The sequence below is a fragment of the Aptenodytes forsteri genome, unplaced genomic scaffold, assembly GCF_000699145.1.
Source record: "Aptenodytes forsteri isolate BGI_AS27 unplaced genomic scaffold, ASM69914v1 Scaffold97, whole genome shotgun sequence".
NCBI classification, from domain to species: Eukaryota; Metazoa; Chordata; class Aves; order Sphenisciformes; family Spheniscidae; genus Aptenodytes; species Aptenodytes forsteri.
In genome coordinates this window covers 4,103,971-4,119,512 of record NW_008795036.1, presented here as the reverse complement: position 1 = coordinate 4,119,512, position 15,542 = coordinate 4,103,971, and the positions used below count along the sequence as shown (strand labels likewise).

General features: G+C 39.8%; 1 protein-coding gene across 1 annotated transcript; it reads left to right on the top strand.

Moving 5' to 3' along the window:
- Nucleotides 1-654: 654 nt before the first annotated feature.
- CNDP1 (carnosine dipeptidase 1) lies at nt 655-12,213 on the top strand. Its single transcript, XM_009276674.2, has 11 exons — nt 655-765; nt 1,223-1,366; nt 2,992-3,154; nt 4,298-4,386; nt 6,328-6,528; nt 7,967-8,051; nt 8,625-8,785; nt 10,201-10,365; nt 10,548-10,689; nt 11,096-11,243; nt 12,108-12,213. Exons 1-11 carry the CDS (start codon nt 688-690, stop codon nt 12,211-12,213), a joined length of 1,482 nt encoding a protein of 493 aa, XP_009274949.1. The 5' UTR covers nt 655-687.
- The last annotated feature ends 3,329 nt before the right edge of the window (nt 12,214-15,542 follow it).

Genomic DNA, 15,542 nt, shown 5'->3' with positions numbered 1-15,542 from the left:
TTTTAAAATCTTATGGTTTTTAAATCTTACTCATCTTGTCAAAAACAAGATGACAGAGAGGTTTGCAAGTACTAAATGACTTCTGCACTTATCAAGTGTTTCAGTATTGACACTGTTCTTATTCAACCAAAAGTTATTTGTTGTCCAGTACTCTCCGGTGTCAGGATTGTTGTCCCTTATTCATGTAAAATACGCAACATGCGTATTCATATGGAATGAATCCATTCTTTTCCCTCCTTCCGGAAATGAAGAAAAAGAAAGATGAGTCCCCTGGGCCATTGGTGTGTGTTGGTGTTTGCAAGTCTTCCCCTGGGGTTGTCTTCCCAGAACATACAATTTGATGTTTGTGCATTGAAAAATGATGCAATGAATGTTCCTTTAGAAAACGCTTCCCTTAGTTTACTTATAAAGCAGAAATTGTAAAGCTGTTTACTCTTTGGTCATTTTTTCACTTTCCTCCAGAAACTTGACTATGAGTCGACTGCAGGTTTTATGTGATAAAATAATTCAGGTATACTTTCTCCTGGCTTGAAGGACTTAAATAAGACTTAAATAGGCTCAGCACTTTGCAGTTGTCTATGCTTTCTAGCCCTGAAAAGAATTGCAGGATGTCTCTAACATCTTGAATTTTATCCTTAACTTTCAGATAGCATCCATTTCAGCCTTGCACTACTCTTTAAAGCAGGAATGTCCTCATCATCCTCTTCGGTGTTGGAGATGGAGATCTTCCAGTACATTGATGTACATCAAAGTGATTTCATCGAGGTAGGAACTATATTGCAGTGAAATGACTGGAGCGCAGAACTGGTGTCCCAGAGCCTTGTGCTCTGTGTGCCAGATGAGTGTTTGCCAATAAGGTAGCGAGCAGGGTTCCAGGTCTGGCATCAGGTGTGCCACATGTGCTTCACAAAGCAAGGCTGCAAGGGGAGAGCCTGTGCTGGGGACACTCGGGGTGGAAGAGGTATTTACACGCATCTCCATAGACCAGGTGGCTGTGGGCATCCTTCAAGTGTGTGCAGAGAGAGGCTCCACTGAGCCAAAATGCACCCACATGGGAGAACTGGCAAATCTTTACCCGTTAAGAAAAAGAATGTAGCATCCATGACATCGCTGAGACGGGATGGAAATGAAACCATCTTCCAGTGTGACACTTCTCGTGTTCAAAGGCCAAACATTGCAGCATCCTGGGTGATTTAACCGCACTTCTTTCCTTCCTCTGCAGGATCTTAAGGAATGGGTGGCTGTGGAAAGCGATTCTGTTCAACCAGATCTGAGGAAAGAAGTAATACGAATGATGGCATTGGCAGCAGACAGACTTGCAGCACTGGGAGCCACTGTTAATTTAGTAAACCTGGGGTCACATCAGGTGCTTGTCTGATTCTTGCATTTAAAACATCATATTTGCACATGTGGTTTACCTATTACATTCGGTGCTATGTATATGCGTATGTATGCTATGACTTACTGATATTTTTGGTAGCTAGATAACAACTTATCAATAGTCCCGTAGCTACATGATACCTGCTGAAATCAGTCCCTCCTCAGACTGTCTGAGAACAGACTTGGGGAGACCACACAGACAATCCAAATGCAAACAGATGTTCTCTGCGTAGCAGGGACAGTTTGATGCTTTTAACTGGATGGAAGCAGTTTGCAAAAGTAAAAGGCTTGAGTTTTTTTACCAGGGCTCATTTTTACATTCTTCTGAGTAATGAAGCACGATAGTTAATGCATCAGTTCGTCACCGAAGTCTCTATATGAGGGAGGTAGCTTTTAGAAGGAAAGTCTTGCCAGACAGAAAGGGCTAGCTATCTTGAACATCATCTTTGGTTTTGGGAGCTTCTGACAAATGCTCCAAGCCATTTTCTTAATGACTGTTGAAAAGCAACAGGCAAGAGTTAATCTCTGAGAAATCTTTGTCTTTAGTTTACTTACCGTACTGTAGCTGGGGGTTCTTTCCTGCCCTGGACTGTTAGATTTCTATCCTACATAGGAATTCAAAAGTTCACTAGTAGTGATTCCTTTTTCCTTCCTCTGAGGCTTCTGGGGAGGATTTTGAGAGTCTTAACACAAGGACCTTGCAGCACAGCAATACTTTAATATTTCAAGTTACGTCATTTAATAGTTGTAAGGAATGCATTTAAAATTAAAACCTTAGCATGCACTCGGCATGCAGTTATGATTGCCAAAATATATAGCAGCAGTCTGTGTCGATAACAGCAGGGAATGGATTAGCTGTTGTTGGAGCAGAGACCAGAGATACTTTTCTCTGCCTAGGGCCAAAATATTGTTTCACGAAATGCGTTTTTCCTTCGATTGCTGGGCAAGCAGCTACGCTTTTGTGTTGCAACAGACTGATACAGACTGATATTATTGGTGAATGCAAGGGAGTGCGCACATTCCTTCACTTCTTATTTCTCTCTCCTGTGAGACACCCAGCCTCTCTTGGCCAATGTGGAGATCTGTTCTGCACAGCGGTAAGTTACAGTATTACTTTAGAGCCTTAACCTGTTTTGAAAACAGTCTGAAATAGCTGCTGCTGCCTCCTGCCAGCAAAACTTTATTTTGTTTCTGTATTCGAAGTTACAGGCCTCCTGCAATCTGTCCGTGGCAAAATCAAACCTCAAATTAGTTTGTGTGGCTTTTGACTATTTCAGTGTCACAACATAGGCTTTTGTCACTCCAGCACACAGTCAGCTTTGTCTTCTCCAGTGCTGGGAAGTAAGAGTTTAGCAACGAGGGCATTTATGACAGTAAAATGTTAGAAGAGCTCCATAAAGCCCCTGCAGAACCTAAACAGGTGGGGAGAAAAACCTTAATTTCTCTGGGTAGCTTCAAAGCCAGATTTGTGGACCTGATCAAATCAGAGCCAACTGAGTATGTAGAAGTATTTTCAATACTGAGAATTCCAGGGTTTTTTTAATATAACATTTGCAAGTTTTCAAAGGTTTGGTTTTCCTTTGTTGCTTTTTTTTTAACATTTCTCTGCAGTTGCCTGATGGCCAGGACCTCCCACTGCCTCCTGTGATTCTTGGGGAACTGGGGAAGGATCCACAAAACCCCACTGTATGTTTCTATGGTCACGTAGATGTGCAGCCTGCCAAAAAGGAAGATGGCTGGAAAACTGACCCTTACACACTGACCGAAATCAATGGTGTGTATCTGGTCATAATTTTTGTATTGTTATTTCAATACACGACTCTCAGATTCTGAGTAGAAGGAGGCTCCCTGTATGTTTAACCACAGCATGAGGACTTCTCCCATGGAAAACTGTGGGACAAATCCAGTGGTTTTGAGTCTTGATGACCATGCTGTGAGTAGTGAGACCCATCAGTGATTGCTTAATATTTGGTGTGGAAGAGCCACATGAGGTTAATGCCTCTTTATAGAGTATTCAATAGAGAATCCATTTCTGCTTTCAAATTCTTGTTGGGTTGTTGGATCAGCCATTATCCTCCCTCGCACTTCCTGTTCTTGCTTCATAATCCTTTGGTACCTCCACCTGCCACGCTGGAGCTAAGGAGCATTGGTGGTGGAAGAATGAGAGACCCCCTTAAGGTATTCATCCTTCCACTACAGCCAGCTGAGCATGAAAAACTCTTCACTTGAAGGGTCAAAATTAAGGATGGAGGGTCAGCAGGGAGTAGGACCAAGAGCCCAGAAATCCTGATTCCCAGACCTGTCCTATAGCCATTAAATCACCCTTTCCCATCTGTTGGGACCAGTTCCAAACACCCTTACTGGGGTAACTCTTCTGCCCCCAGTGGGGACTTCCACAGAGAAATGTGGTAGTGGCAATCCACAGATTTATCTGTATATGAAACAGATTTATCTGAAACTGAAACCTGTCCCTGTATATAACTGTACAGTTGAACACTTAAAAAAATTATGTACCTAGGCTTGTAGCTTCATGCTTCTACTGTGGTATTTATCTGTGGGTTTTTTGCTGCTTGTTACCTGGGCTGGCTGATGTGCACAGAAGCTGTATATTGTGCAAACTCTCCAGGTATGTCTGGTGTGAACAAACAGCTCCTGAGAACAAAAGTGAAGCTCAGAAATTGGCATGTAGCAGAAACCACAATATGATGTATATAAAAGGGGGGGAAAAAAGTGTACCAGTCCACTGGGAAACACCCATCACCTTATTTTTAAAACAAGTCAATGAACTCTTGATTCTTTTGACACTTCAGTTGACACACCACTACAGCTTCTGTGGCAACAGGAATTTGCTGATTACATTGAATTGACGAGAGAAGTTTCAAAGATTGCTTAAAAACTTTCCTCTTTTCTTTTTAAGGAAATCTCTATGGGCGTGGAGCAACAGATAATAAAGGACCTGTCTTAGCTTGGATAAATGCAGTGGAAACATTTAGAGCTTTGAAATTAGTAGGTATCAATTAGGAGTTGTTGTTGTTGTTGTTGTTTTATAATATCATCTCTCTGGAGGGATGCATTTAGCTTCCTGTGAGTAAGATGATACGTCTCTGTCCCAACAGACTACATGCGTTTTGAAATATTAGCTTATTTCTAATGCTATATCCAGGGCACTGGTCCCACTCCAGTAAGAATCTGTCCTTCAGCATTTCTATTTTGAACAGTCTGTATGCAATGTAAATATGGTATTGCTGTCACTGCCCTGCAGAGGAAAACACACTAGGAGAAGCATTCAATATATATTACATACCTTAAACAGCTTTGATGATACCCTATTCTCTTGAGAGCTTTTAAAATGGTAAAATAACATACATCACAGATTGGTCGTAAAGACTCGTCTCTGCTGTTACATTCTGCCAATCTTTGGTTTTGTCTACCTACAAGTTACCTTCAATTTATGTGTATTTATGAAGAGAACAAGTATCAAAAAATGCTCATACAAAATGGGCTGTTCTTTCAACGATGTATTCGATTTATCAAAAAAAAAGCTTTGAATGGGTGCATTAACCACATACAAATATACTCATTTATAGCATGACATATCTCTAAGAATCAAACTTTTGACTAAATTATTACAATGACCAACACAGTTATCTTTAAATCAGTCTGCACATTTAATAATTTTGGGCTAGTTGTATCCCTAATGCAAAGCTAAACCAACGTATAGTCTAAGCTTACAATTTGGTTAGCGAGCATCCTTTAAGGTGAATTGCATTGACACATTTTGTTAGATTGTTGAGGAACAGTTTTGTGCCTCTGTTACGACATTATGGCACAAACTAAGCCTAAGTCTTGACTTTTAAAGTCCTTTTGCAACCTTCTGGAAAGCTGATGTTTTTCTTGCATCAATAGTACCAAATTGACCTCAGTGTCTCTTAAGTGCTAGCAAACCCACATGTTATTTGCCTACAGATTAGCTGTTGTAAGTGGATATGGTTATGGGGCTGTCTTTCTGCACTTTTCCAGTTTTTCAAATCACTAGTAGCTATTTTGGCATTTTAACAAGCAAGCAAAAATAAATCTTTGCCGTCTGAAGCCGTCCCCTAGAAAACAGCACAGACCATCAAACGATATTCATGAACAGTTTGTTTCTAAATGTTTTGTGGTCGTTCGATGAACCATTGGTGAACCCAACCATAACACAAGTTCATTTAATTCTACACGTTTGTTCCTGCATTTAATCTAAGCACTGAATCAAAAGATAAAACATCTTAAAGGCTGTCATGAGAAAATGAATTGGAATGGGAAACTAAGCTCAAATTTATTTCTCCTATGGGACGTGTCAGCATTTCTAACTTGCACTATTCCGTAATAAAAGTTCTCTTAATTACCCTTGGAAATACATCCTTATGAACTAGCAGGCAAATGGATTCATGAGTGTTAAAAGGACAATTATAGTAGAATCACCAGCAGCATTTTTACTGCCGTGTGACTAACTCTGGCGATAGATAACGTGTTGGGAAAACCGCAGCAGTGGACTTCTGCCAGTGGTTCCCGCATGGGCACTAACGGCGGAAGTATGAGGCAGGAAATTTTCCATGAAAATGCAACTGTTATTACACAGGCTTTCCAAAGCAACTAGAATATTTAATAGTACTGAGAGAAATCCCATTTTATGAGACAGTCCAGCAAGTTTTCTGGAAACACAAGAAAAGAAGATATCAGTTATATTCTCCTTCAAAAATGAAAAGTACATGAAGAACAACAAGTTTTTCTGGAAAACTATACATGTATATTTATCAATGCCCTTTCTATTGAAACAAGCTATATATCCTATTTCCTTCTTTTCCTAACACAACATGTACTGCAAGCCAGTCTGCTTTTGATTTTTTTAAGACTTTTTATTTTTGAAAATGCTTGTTCCTTACCCAGACTTCTCTAACGTTCATTTAGGCTATGCCAGTAAACTTCAAGTTTGTAATTGAAGGCATGGAAGAAGCAGGGTCCGTGGGGCTAGAAAAATTACTTGAAGAAGAAAAACAGTGCTTTTTCTCTGATGTTGATTATATTGTGATTTCGGACAACCTCTGGCTCAGCAACAAGAAGCCTGCCCTTACATATGGGAGTCGGGGAAATGTCTGCTTCTTTGTGGAGGTAAAGGACACAGGTTCATCTGAACTGGGCCCCTGACCAGAGAGCAGTGATGTACCTGTAACCACACCTATATCTGCATGCAGAGAAAGACTGAAAGCAAGCTTAATGTTTACAAACGCAGACCTTTCTTCCATATACTTTTTTGCTTGTGCAGATTTCTCCCTTCATTTCAGTTCAATTAGCCTTATTTACTTTCATTAACTTTTCTTCAGTCATCATTTCTCCACTTACACTCTCTCCTTGATCCCTTTCCTATCCCATTACTCTCTTGCTGCTCTTCCAGTCTTTTCTCATCACCCACTCAGCACATCAACTTTGTTCTCTTGCAGCATCGTCCCTACACCCTCCGATTCTCTCATCCACTCCAAAACCATTTCTTCCGCAGCTCTGCCCTTTTTGCAGCAGATGCTGCTTAGTGCAATATATCTGCCTAAAGGGACTCAATTTAATTGGATCCCTGGGTTTAAAAGCCACACAAAATTTTTGTAACCATTGGCAGAAGCAAATAATAGTGCACTGTAGTATATTTAGCAGCCAACATGAGCTACTGTGAAATGAAGAGCAGAAATTTCTCATCTGGAAACTTCCTGATGAAGCATAAAAGGAATTCAGAGAGAAGATTAAAGAACTATAGAACTAAAGAAAAATCTGCATTAACCTTTATGCCTGAAGTAGAATTAAATTTTTTCTTAACCAAAAGAGCCTCAGCAGAGGAGAAGACTCAATTCTTCTAAGTCTTGGTTACGAAAAATGATGCTATTAAAACATCAAAAATGATCTCTGCCTGCTACCAGACAGTGGGCTGTAATGAGGTTTTGAGAAGAATAAACAAGTTTGTTGCAGGCAAATAGTTTATGATAAACCTGCGTATGAAAACGTGTCTGGAAAAAGAACCCATTTAATAAACCAAATGTCTCTCTCTATTCTAAAGCTGTATGATTCGAGAAACATCTAAATTCTTATTTGTTGCAATCTGAAATTAAGGTTGGACATATATTTTCTTAACGCAAAACAAGTAAGGTTCTTTCTTGCCCTCGTTATGAAGATTTTGCATTAAATAAAAAAGATAGAGAACTTGAAGAATTTATTCTGTGATGTTAGAAACAGTAATATGCAAGTGTTTCACTTACGGTGTATTTAATCTTACTGAAGCAAAGGAGGGAATGGAGAGGGACCCTTGCTTTCAAATGCCTGTAAGCACTATAGACAGCTGAATTTCTCTCTCTAGCGGTTAACAAGAGAGCCCTATCTTCTCTTTACCAGAAGCAGATTGTTCCTGACATGATGTTTTCCATTTTACAAATAGAAACACATAATCATTTTCTATTCATTTGTGGCCTTGTTTAAAAAACTGAAGCCACCAGTTGCCGTGGAAAACAAAGACTCACAGAAGAATAAGGTAGGGAGTGTTTATATGTAACCAGTGGTTTTGGTACAGGTTGAATGTGGCGGCAAGGACCTTCACTCTGGAACTTTTGGAGGCATCATTCATGAGCCGCTGACGGACTTGATAGCTCTGCTTGGTAATAACACGCGTCATTGCTCAGGAGTAACTGGGGAACAATGGCTAGCAATCAGCCTGACTAAGATCAGTGCCATGTTTAATTGACCTGAGTAAGGCAAGTCTAATTGAAGCAAGATTCCCAGGTTTCCAAACCTCAGCATAGCTATGGTGGCAGCAGCTAAGGAGGGTAATGTCCCCGGTAAGGCCAGGACCTCAGACATGCCCATTAAGCTGATGTCAGTCATGTGTCAATCAAGAACATTTAAGGATTGCTGGCAACTTGAATACATACACACGGAGCGAAACCTGACTTTTTAATGCTGATTTGTATCTCAGTAGGATGATGTTTTCTGTCAGCAGCTGGGCTGACCCACCACCCACCACACACAAACAGCAGCTCAATGGTTTTCTTAATAAATATGAAAACACATCAATGTAGGTGCCACAACTTGATGGATGCAAACAGTTGCTAGTAGTTAGTTGTTAGGCTTACTCATTTGGTAAAGAGTTAGGTAGAAGAGAAAAGGTGCTGTGATTGCCAAGTGGAAGAAATAGGTCCAGCTTGTACTGATATCTCTATCTTACGTTGTAGACAGCCTTGTGGATCCCACAGGTCATATTCAGATCCCTGGAATCTATGACAGTGTCGCTGCCCTGACGGAGGAGGAGAGGAAATTGTATGAATCGATTGAATTTGATCTAGAGGAACACAAAAATAACAGTGGCGTGAAAAAATTCCTCTATGGCACCAAGGTAACATAAAATCTGTATAAATGGTCAGCAGAAAGAATTTAAATCACCTATTCGTAGCACTTATGTATAAGGTCAAACTGAAAGATATTTTCAGGCAATGGCAAACTCAAAATAAAATAAAGGAGCACAGAGCATTAAAAGGTAAATAAAATTAATCTGCTGAAAATGCAAGCTACCGCATCTGGGGAAAGTGATCCGAAATATGAATAATCAATGAAAAGGAATAACGCAAAACTAACAGTGTCGCTTCCCTTCTCTTGCACTGCAGATCCTCTCCCCCTCACCTAACCAGCCAAAGAAAATAAGCATTAAAACCCCTGCATATGGGTTACATAGTAGAAAAGAAGTTGTATTCAGCTCTGAAAAAATGGGGAGGCAGCTTTAGGCAGATGTGTTTTGGGGTGGGTTTTATGTGTTTAATTCAGATTTTGATGTCTGCTGAGCACGCCAAAAAAGCATCCAAAGCTATGAGCCTCTCTTTGCCAGCATTTAAAAATTATATCCTAAATAAAAAACAGCAGGTAAGGGCTGGCTCAGAAAAGTCTCTCTGCACAAGAGTGGCAGCTGGGAGAAAGGAAAGAAGTGATTCTTTTTTTTATCGCTAACGTAATTATACTGGTATAAGCTGTAATATGGATGCTTTTATTTCCATGAAAAAGCCTCTGAATTAGCCTAAGCTAGACTGTAATAATCAGTGATACAGAAGTATAACGTAACTACACAAAATAAGTTTTGATGCTTTACCTATATGAGGATGAAGTGGTGCAAATTTTATGTGTACATAAAGCTCTAGCCTCATAAAACTGGAGTACAAGGAAAAGAGTCGCACCCTGGGGTTCTGCATGAAGACCAATTTATAATTTATATATTTCTCCTTTCTTCCTTAGAATAAGCATTTTCTTTTTTTTTTTTTTTTTACCCTTCTTATCTTCTCCAGGAAAACAGATCAACTCTGTTACTGAACATTATAATCTTACCTCTTGTATTATTTAACACTCCTTAGTGGAATTTCTTCCCTGGTATCATCTGGGAGGGGTCTGGCTAAAGTGGTCACAGGTTTCTCCTGCGAGAAGTTCTGAGATCAACAGATGTTCAGATTCGAAGTTGTTCTGGTTTTTCTTTGCACTAGAAAAATTTACTTCCAAGATATTTTGAAATAATGCTCCACTTTTGCTGTGCATGAAAAGCTGTTCTCATCCAAATATTCCTAAAGGTAAACAAATGTTCACTGAAAGACGTAGTATTTTTTAAAATGAAAAGATATGAGCGTGGGTTTAAATTACAGATCAAACATCTTTAAAATACAGAGGTCTCAAATTTTAGGATGGAAAAAGGTTGTTTCTTCACATCAATTTATATCAATTGTGAGTGGCTCCAGTGTCATCCCTTATATTTTCAATGTTGTTTTTTTGAAGGAAGAAATACTTCTACACCTGTGGCGTTACCCTTCTCTATCTATTCATGGGATTGAAGGAGCTTTTCATGAACCGGGAATTAAAACTGTCATTCCAGCGAAAGTCATCGGCAAATTCTCAATCCGTCAGGTCCCCCACATGGACCTGTCGGTTGTGAAACAACAGGTAAGAGGCAAACCTTTTCTTTGGCCTCTACTGTGTAAACTAACTTCACAAATTTACACCCGAAGTAGTAAACTGAATGTTTCTAGTATTTATCTGTTTCTGAGAGCAGAAGTGGGAATGTGGGCGTAAGCTTGAGTTGCAAGAAGCTGAACGCTTCCGACTGCAGCCTGTTCTCCCCACAGGTGGTGGAGCACTTGGAGGGTGTCTTTTCCAAGAGGAACAGTCCAAACAGACTGAAAGTGTCTGTGCCTTTGGGTGCGAAGCCCTGGCTCGCTGATGTTAATGATCCACTATATGAAGCAGCAAGAAGGGCAATAAAAACAGGTACGTTCCTTCTTTTTTCAGTCCTTGTGTCTGCAAGGTGCAGGGGAATTGTGCTCATTCACAGAGCAAAAGGGATTTCCTGATTCGGTGCCACAGTCACATACATCTCATTGACGTATGCATCTTATTGATTTTGATAGAACAACTCAGCCATTGAGGCCTCCACCTCTTGCTGAATTGGGGTGTATTTAATAGGAGTAGCCAGAAGACCTCATTTAGTTCTTTCGTGTACTGATACAAAGCCAGAGGTTTGTAGAGTGCAACTGATTCATGACATCAATTGGCTATGCACTCAAAACAATTCCTACTCAGAAGCTCTTTGTGTTTGAGCACATAGCCGATATTTGGTAGCTGAGGACAGCACCTTTATTTCACTTAATGAATTCATTCTTTCCATGTATTTCAGTTTTTGGAGAAGATCCAGATTTTATTCGGGATGGTTCAACAATTCCTGTTGCCAGAATGTTTCAGACTATAACACAGAAAAGTGTGATGATGTTTCCGATCGGAGCAGCCGACGATGGGGAGCACTCCCAGAAGGAGAAAATAAGCAGGTTTCTTTTATTTGTCCATTTGCGCTATAAGAGAACGGGGGAGAATCGAAGTCCCCGGGTACCCACGCGTAAGCACTGCCAGACGGGAAGCTTTGCTCTCCACTGGACAGTCCCAAACTACTGTCTCTGGCAAACTTGTTGCTGTGCCAAGCAGAAAGCAAAATTCCCAGTCTAATGCATACTCCTATATACTTTTCATGAAGCATTTACTCAGTCTTTACATACATCGCACTGGCAATTTTCATTTCATTGCCAATTAAATTTGTCTCTGGTCTGAAAGATGATGATGTAGATGGGCACCTTTCTGTCACAGCATCAATTTCAAAGTATTCCAGTCGGACATACTCAGGCTAATGGTTAAGTAAGGGTTTTAATGGTTTTCAGTATAAATGGATATAAAAGTGTATTTATATTACAGGGACCAAAACTAGCATAATTATATCAGAATCAGCTTAAACTTGCCACTTGTGTTCATTCTTTGAGGAGCCATGGTAAGACACCGTTCAGTGTGTTGCCTGAACATTTGTGCAGCTTCTGAGTCAAGTCATGCCAACCTCGAGGAACTGGAGAATCCTACAATAATTCTCAAATTATTTTTTGTTGTCCCTCAGTATAGCCTCAACCCTTGTGGCTACAGACGATAGTAATTAGGGGACATAACAGTGGAAAAAGTTCCCTCAGTGAATCCTTCAGAGGAATGCCAATTGCAGGATCTCCAGAATTTCTGTGCACTCGGTCCTTTTTTCAGGTGACCAATCTTGCAAATTCCTCTGAAGACTCTGAAAACTTCACCAGACTATGCCACTAATTTGAAGAGCAAACCAGCCTAACAGGGCTTCATTCTCTTTCTTTCCTTCTTCATAGACACAACTACATTGAAGGAACCAAAGTGTTCGCAGCCTTTTTCCTGGAGATATCAAAGCTACATCAGCACTTACACGAAACTTCCAACACGGAGACTAACAACTGATAGACCATCACAAGAAAATCAGCAAAGCACTTTTTCAGTCTTAAGCTTTCTAACTTCCTGATCTGGAAAAACATATAAATCACATGTTCAGTGGGTCTGAATGGGTGGAAAGAAAAAAATGCCGTGCTATTGCTTGGCATACTACTAAATAGCATGCATTTATGATCTGGTCAATCAAGTGATCTTATCCCTAATGCTATAAAATAGGGTTAGGGATAATTCATTCTTGCTGAGTGGAGGATGTTACATTTTAGTTTTAAAATTCAGAGAAATGGGAATTTTGGCATATATTTTATTAAAATGACTTTGTTTCTCTTTCGTAGTGAGCCCATGTTCATGCCATCTAGCTCATATTTCAGTTTCTGAATATGAGCAATTTGCAACACTGTCGTTTCCTCCCCACTATATACAAAACCTCACTATTTAATTCTTTGAAGAAAGGTCCACTATCATGTTAATCTCTTCCCTGTCCTTCACAGAAGGCTGTAAATAGGAAATGCAATACAATTAGCTTGCTGAATTTGATGCAGAGACTTGCCTATAAACATTTACTTCTGGGAATAATCACTGAGGATAATAAAACTGCAGTAGTAAACAAACATTTCCAGGTCTGGATTCTGCCTTTTTCGCCCCATTTAATCCAAATCTCCTTTTATTGTGCTGTGAGCACAGTTTTAAGAATCACTACATAGTATGTTTCTTTAATGTGACTTTCTTTTTGTACAACAGAAAAAAGTTTTTGTAAACATCTGTTCTGGCTAAAGTCTGTCATCAGAAGGGCTTTTTTCCACCCAATTAGCAACTAGTTGTTCCTAATTACTTTTAAAGCATCAGTTTACATTGATAATTAAATCAAAGGCAAATGAAGTATTTTGAAATCAAAGCAGTAGTTGAGAGTTCTGTTTGCTGTTTAGGCAAAACACCTAGCACAAATTACATAATTCTCATCTGTTTTTTTTTATTTCAAAATGTGATTTTTCTTATAACATGTAGTTATTTCACACGCAACCAAAGTGACTGAACCAGACTTAAACAAAAACTTAGTAGCATTATCCCTACTGTTAAAACAAATGACATTAATTAAATTACAGAAAGTAGTTGGTATCTTTCCTTTCTCTCCTGCTCCCTCTCCTGCAAAAACCTGCAAGAATAAAGGTGATTAAGGGCATAAGGTGTGGATGTGGAGTCTATAGAAGGGAATGTTGTACCACAGATAACATGTATGAACAGCTGATGTGGAAAGTTATCAGGATAAAAGCCTTGGCTGAATTTAAAAACGTAAATAAATAAGCTTCTGATTTTTAGTAGCTCCCCTGAAATTCCTGGCAGCTGGACATAAAGGTAGCTGGCCTTTTAAGAGGTCTGGGAACAGTAATAATCCAGGATGCTTAGGTTTCAAATCAGGTTCTCAATAAACACCCATTCTTAGACTTCCCTGGGGCTGTGAGGCTCACAGTTCAGCTGGTGAGGACTGAGTAAGGATGCTGACTGCTGACAGCATTCAAGGGGAAAAGCAGGACCCAGCTCAGTCCCTCTTACTTGTGTTGGCTCTGCAGACTGTGTAACTGCAGCGTAACTTTTGGTGCCCATGTCAAGAGAGAGGACTCCAAGACAAGACAAGGACTGAGCTTCCAAGATCAGAAGACTCCAGTTTGCACATCATCAACTTGCAGAACAGGTCCTCTGCAGTCTCTCAGCTCCCTTCACCTGTTTAAACCATTTAGGAATGAGCACGGTAAGGAACGCTGCAGGGGAGAGAACTCCGGCGCCTGCACAGGACTTGGGGCAGATTGGTCCATGCTTAAAAGCTATCACTCCATAAAGGTAAATGATTGAATTTTGCTGAAGTATTTAAGGACGTACAATTGACATAAACCATTATTTGTAATCTCCTGTTTTGCAGCGGCTTTAGAAAGTGACTTCAACCATGGTTGAAAGAACAGCTACTCATAAATATGTCACTTTTGGCAGAAGAGAAGAGTAGAAAGCTTGGTGAGATGTTGGAGGTGGTGTATTTCCTCATGCAAGAGGTATGGAGGCTGTATTTCTAGGACTGTAACTGCTTTGGAAAACAGTACAATCCATGCTGTCTATGGGCTCTACAACTGAAGGTGGGCGTATGCTTATGTAGTTTTTTCTGTTGCTCTTTGGAACACCAAATAAAATACAGTCAACAAAGACGGCATCATTTTATAAGCACAGGCACTATCAGAGCAGTGCACTGAAATAAGGTTCTGCTCCGAAATAGCCACTTACTGTCACGTTAAAACCATGTGTGTGAAACCAATGAATTACGCAGACCATCCGCATGCCTCCTTCAATCCCAGAAGAGAGAAATAGCAGAAAACATCAATTTCAGATTCTCCTGGCCATGAGAGAAAGGACTGGGGAAGCCACTCCCACCTACAGGGGTATCCAGAGCTACTCTTTCTCTCTTCGATCAAGACAGGGCATCCACCAGTCATCCTGTCTTCTTTCTTTTTTTCTTGCGTGCAGCATCTCATCAGCCTTTTGAAAAAAAAAATTGGTATGCATTTTTCTAAGGACTGTACTGTTATACACTGTTGCTAGCAATATTACTTCTTGGTTGCATTAACAGCTATTTGTTGCCACAGTAAGTTAAAGATAACTCTAAAATAATAGTGTTAGAAATAGGATTCAAGTTTGCTTCTATTTGTTAGCCTTATTCTAGATATGCCATATCCCATGTCAGAGCATATTAGATATTCTCAAATCCTGACCAACTAACTACAGAAATCATATGTACACTTTGTGTGTGTATATATGCATAAGCATGTATGTAGATATACATACACTCACGGGATCTAATCCTGACATTGTTATAAAAAAAAAAATTCTTGTTGAAACTGATTCAGGTTTTTCTTATTACGTGTTGAATAATGGCTTTTGGTTTTGGCCAATTTATGTGCAAAACTACAAATGCTACAATATGTTTGTTAGCACATTTTACATGAAGTCACAGAAAAGGGACACCAAAAAGAGGTGACTTTTCAGTGTAAACTGGACTGGTTAAATTTTATTCTAGATTAATTTTTACACTGTGATAAAGGTCTAGTGTTAATTTGTGTTTACTTCAGGGTACCTCTTCACAGTGAAACCTAAGTACCGTTTCCTTCACATATCTTATTCATATAATCATATAAGAGGATGCTTTGCTGATAAAACCTACCCAGGTAGTAAGAAAACAACTTTGTGGGGACGTCCAACAGCAGCATCTATACCTTTGAGAGCTTGATTGAGGTATCGAGACTTGGATGCCTAGTGCCACTGGGGGTGTCCTGTGGTACCTGAGAAATATGCCCCAAGGA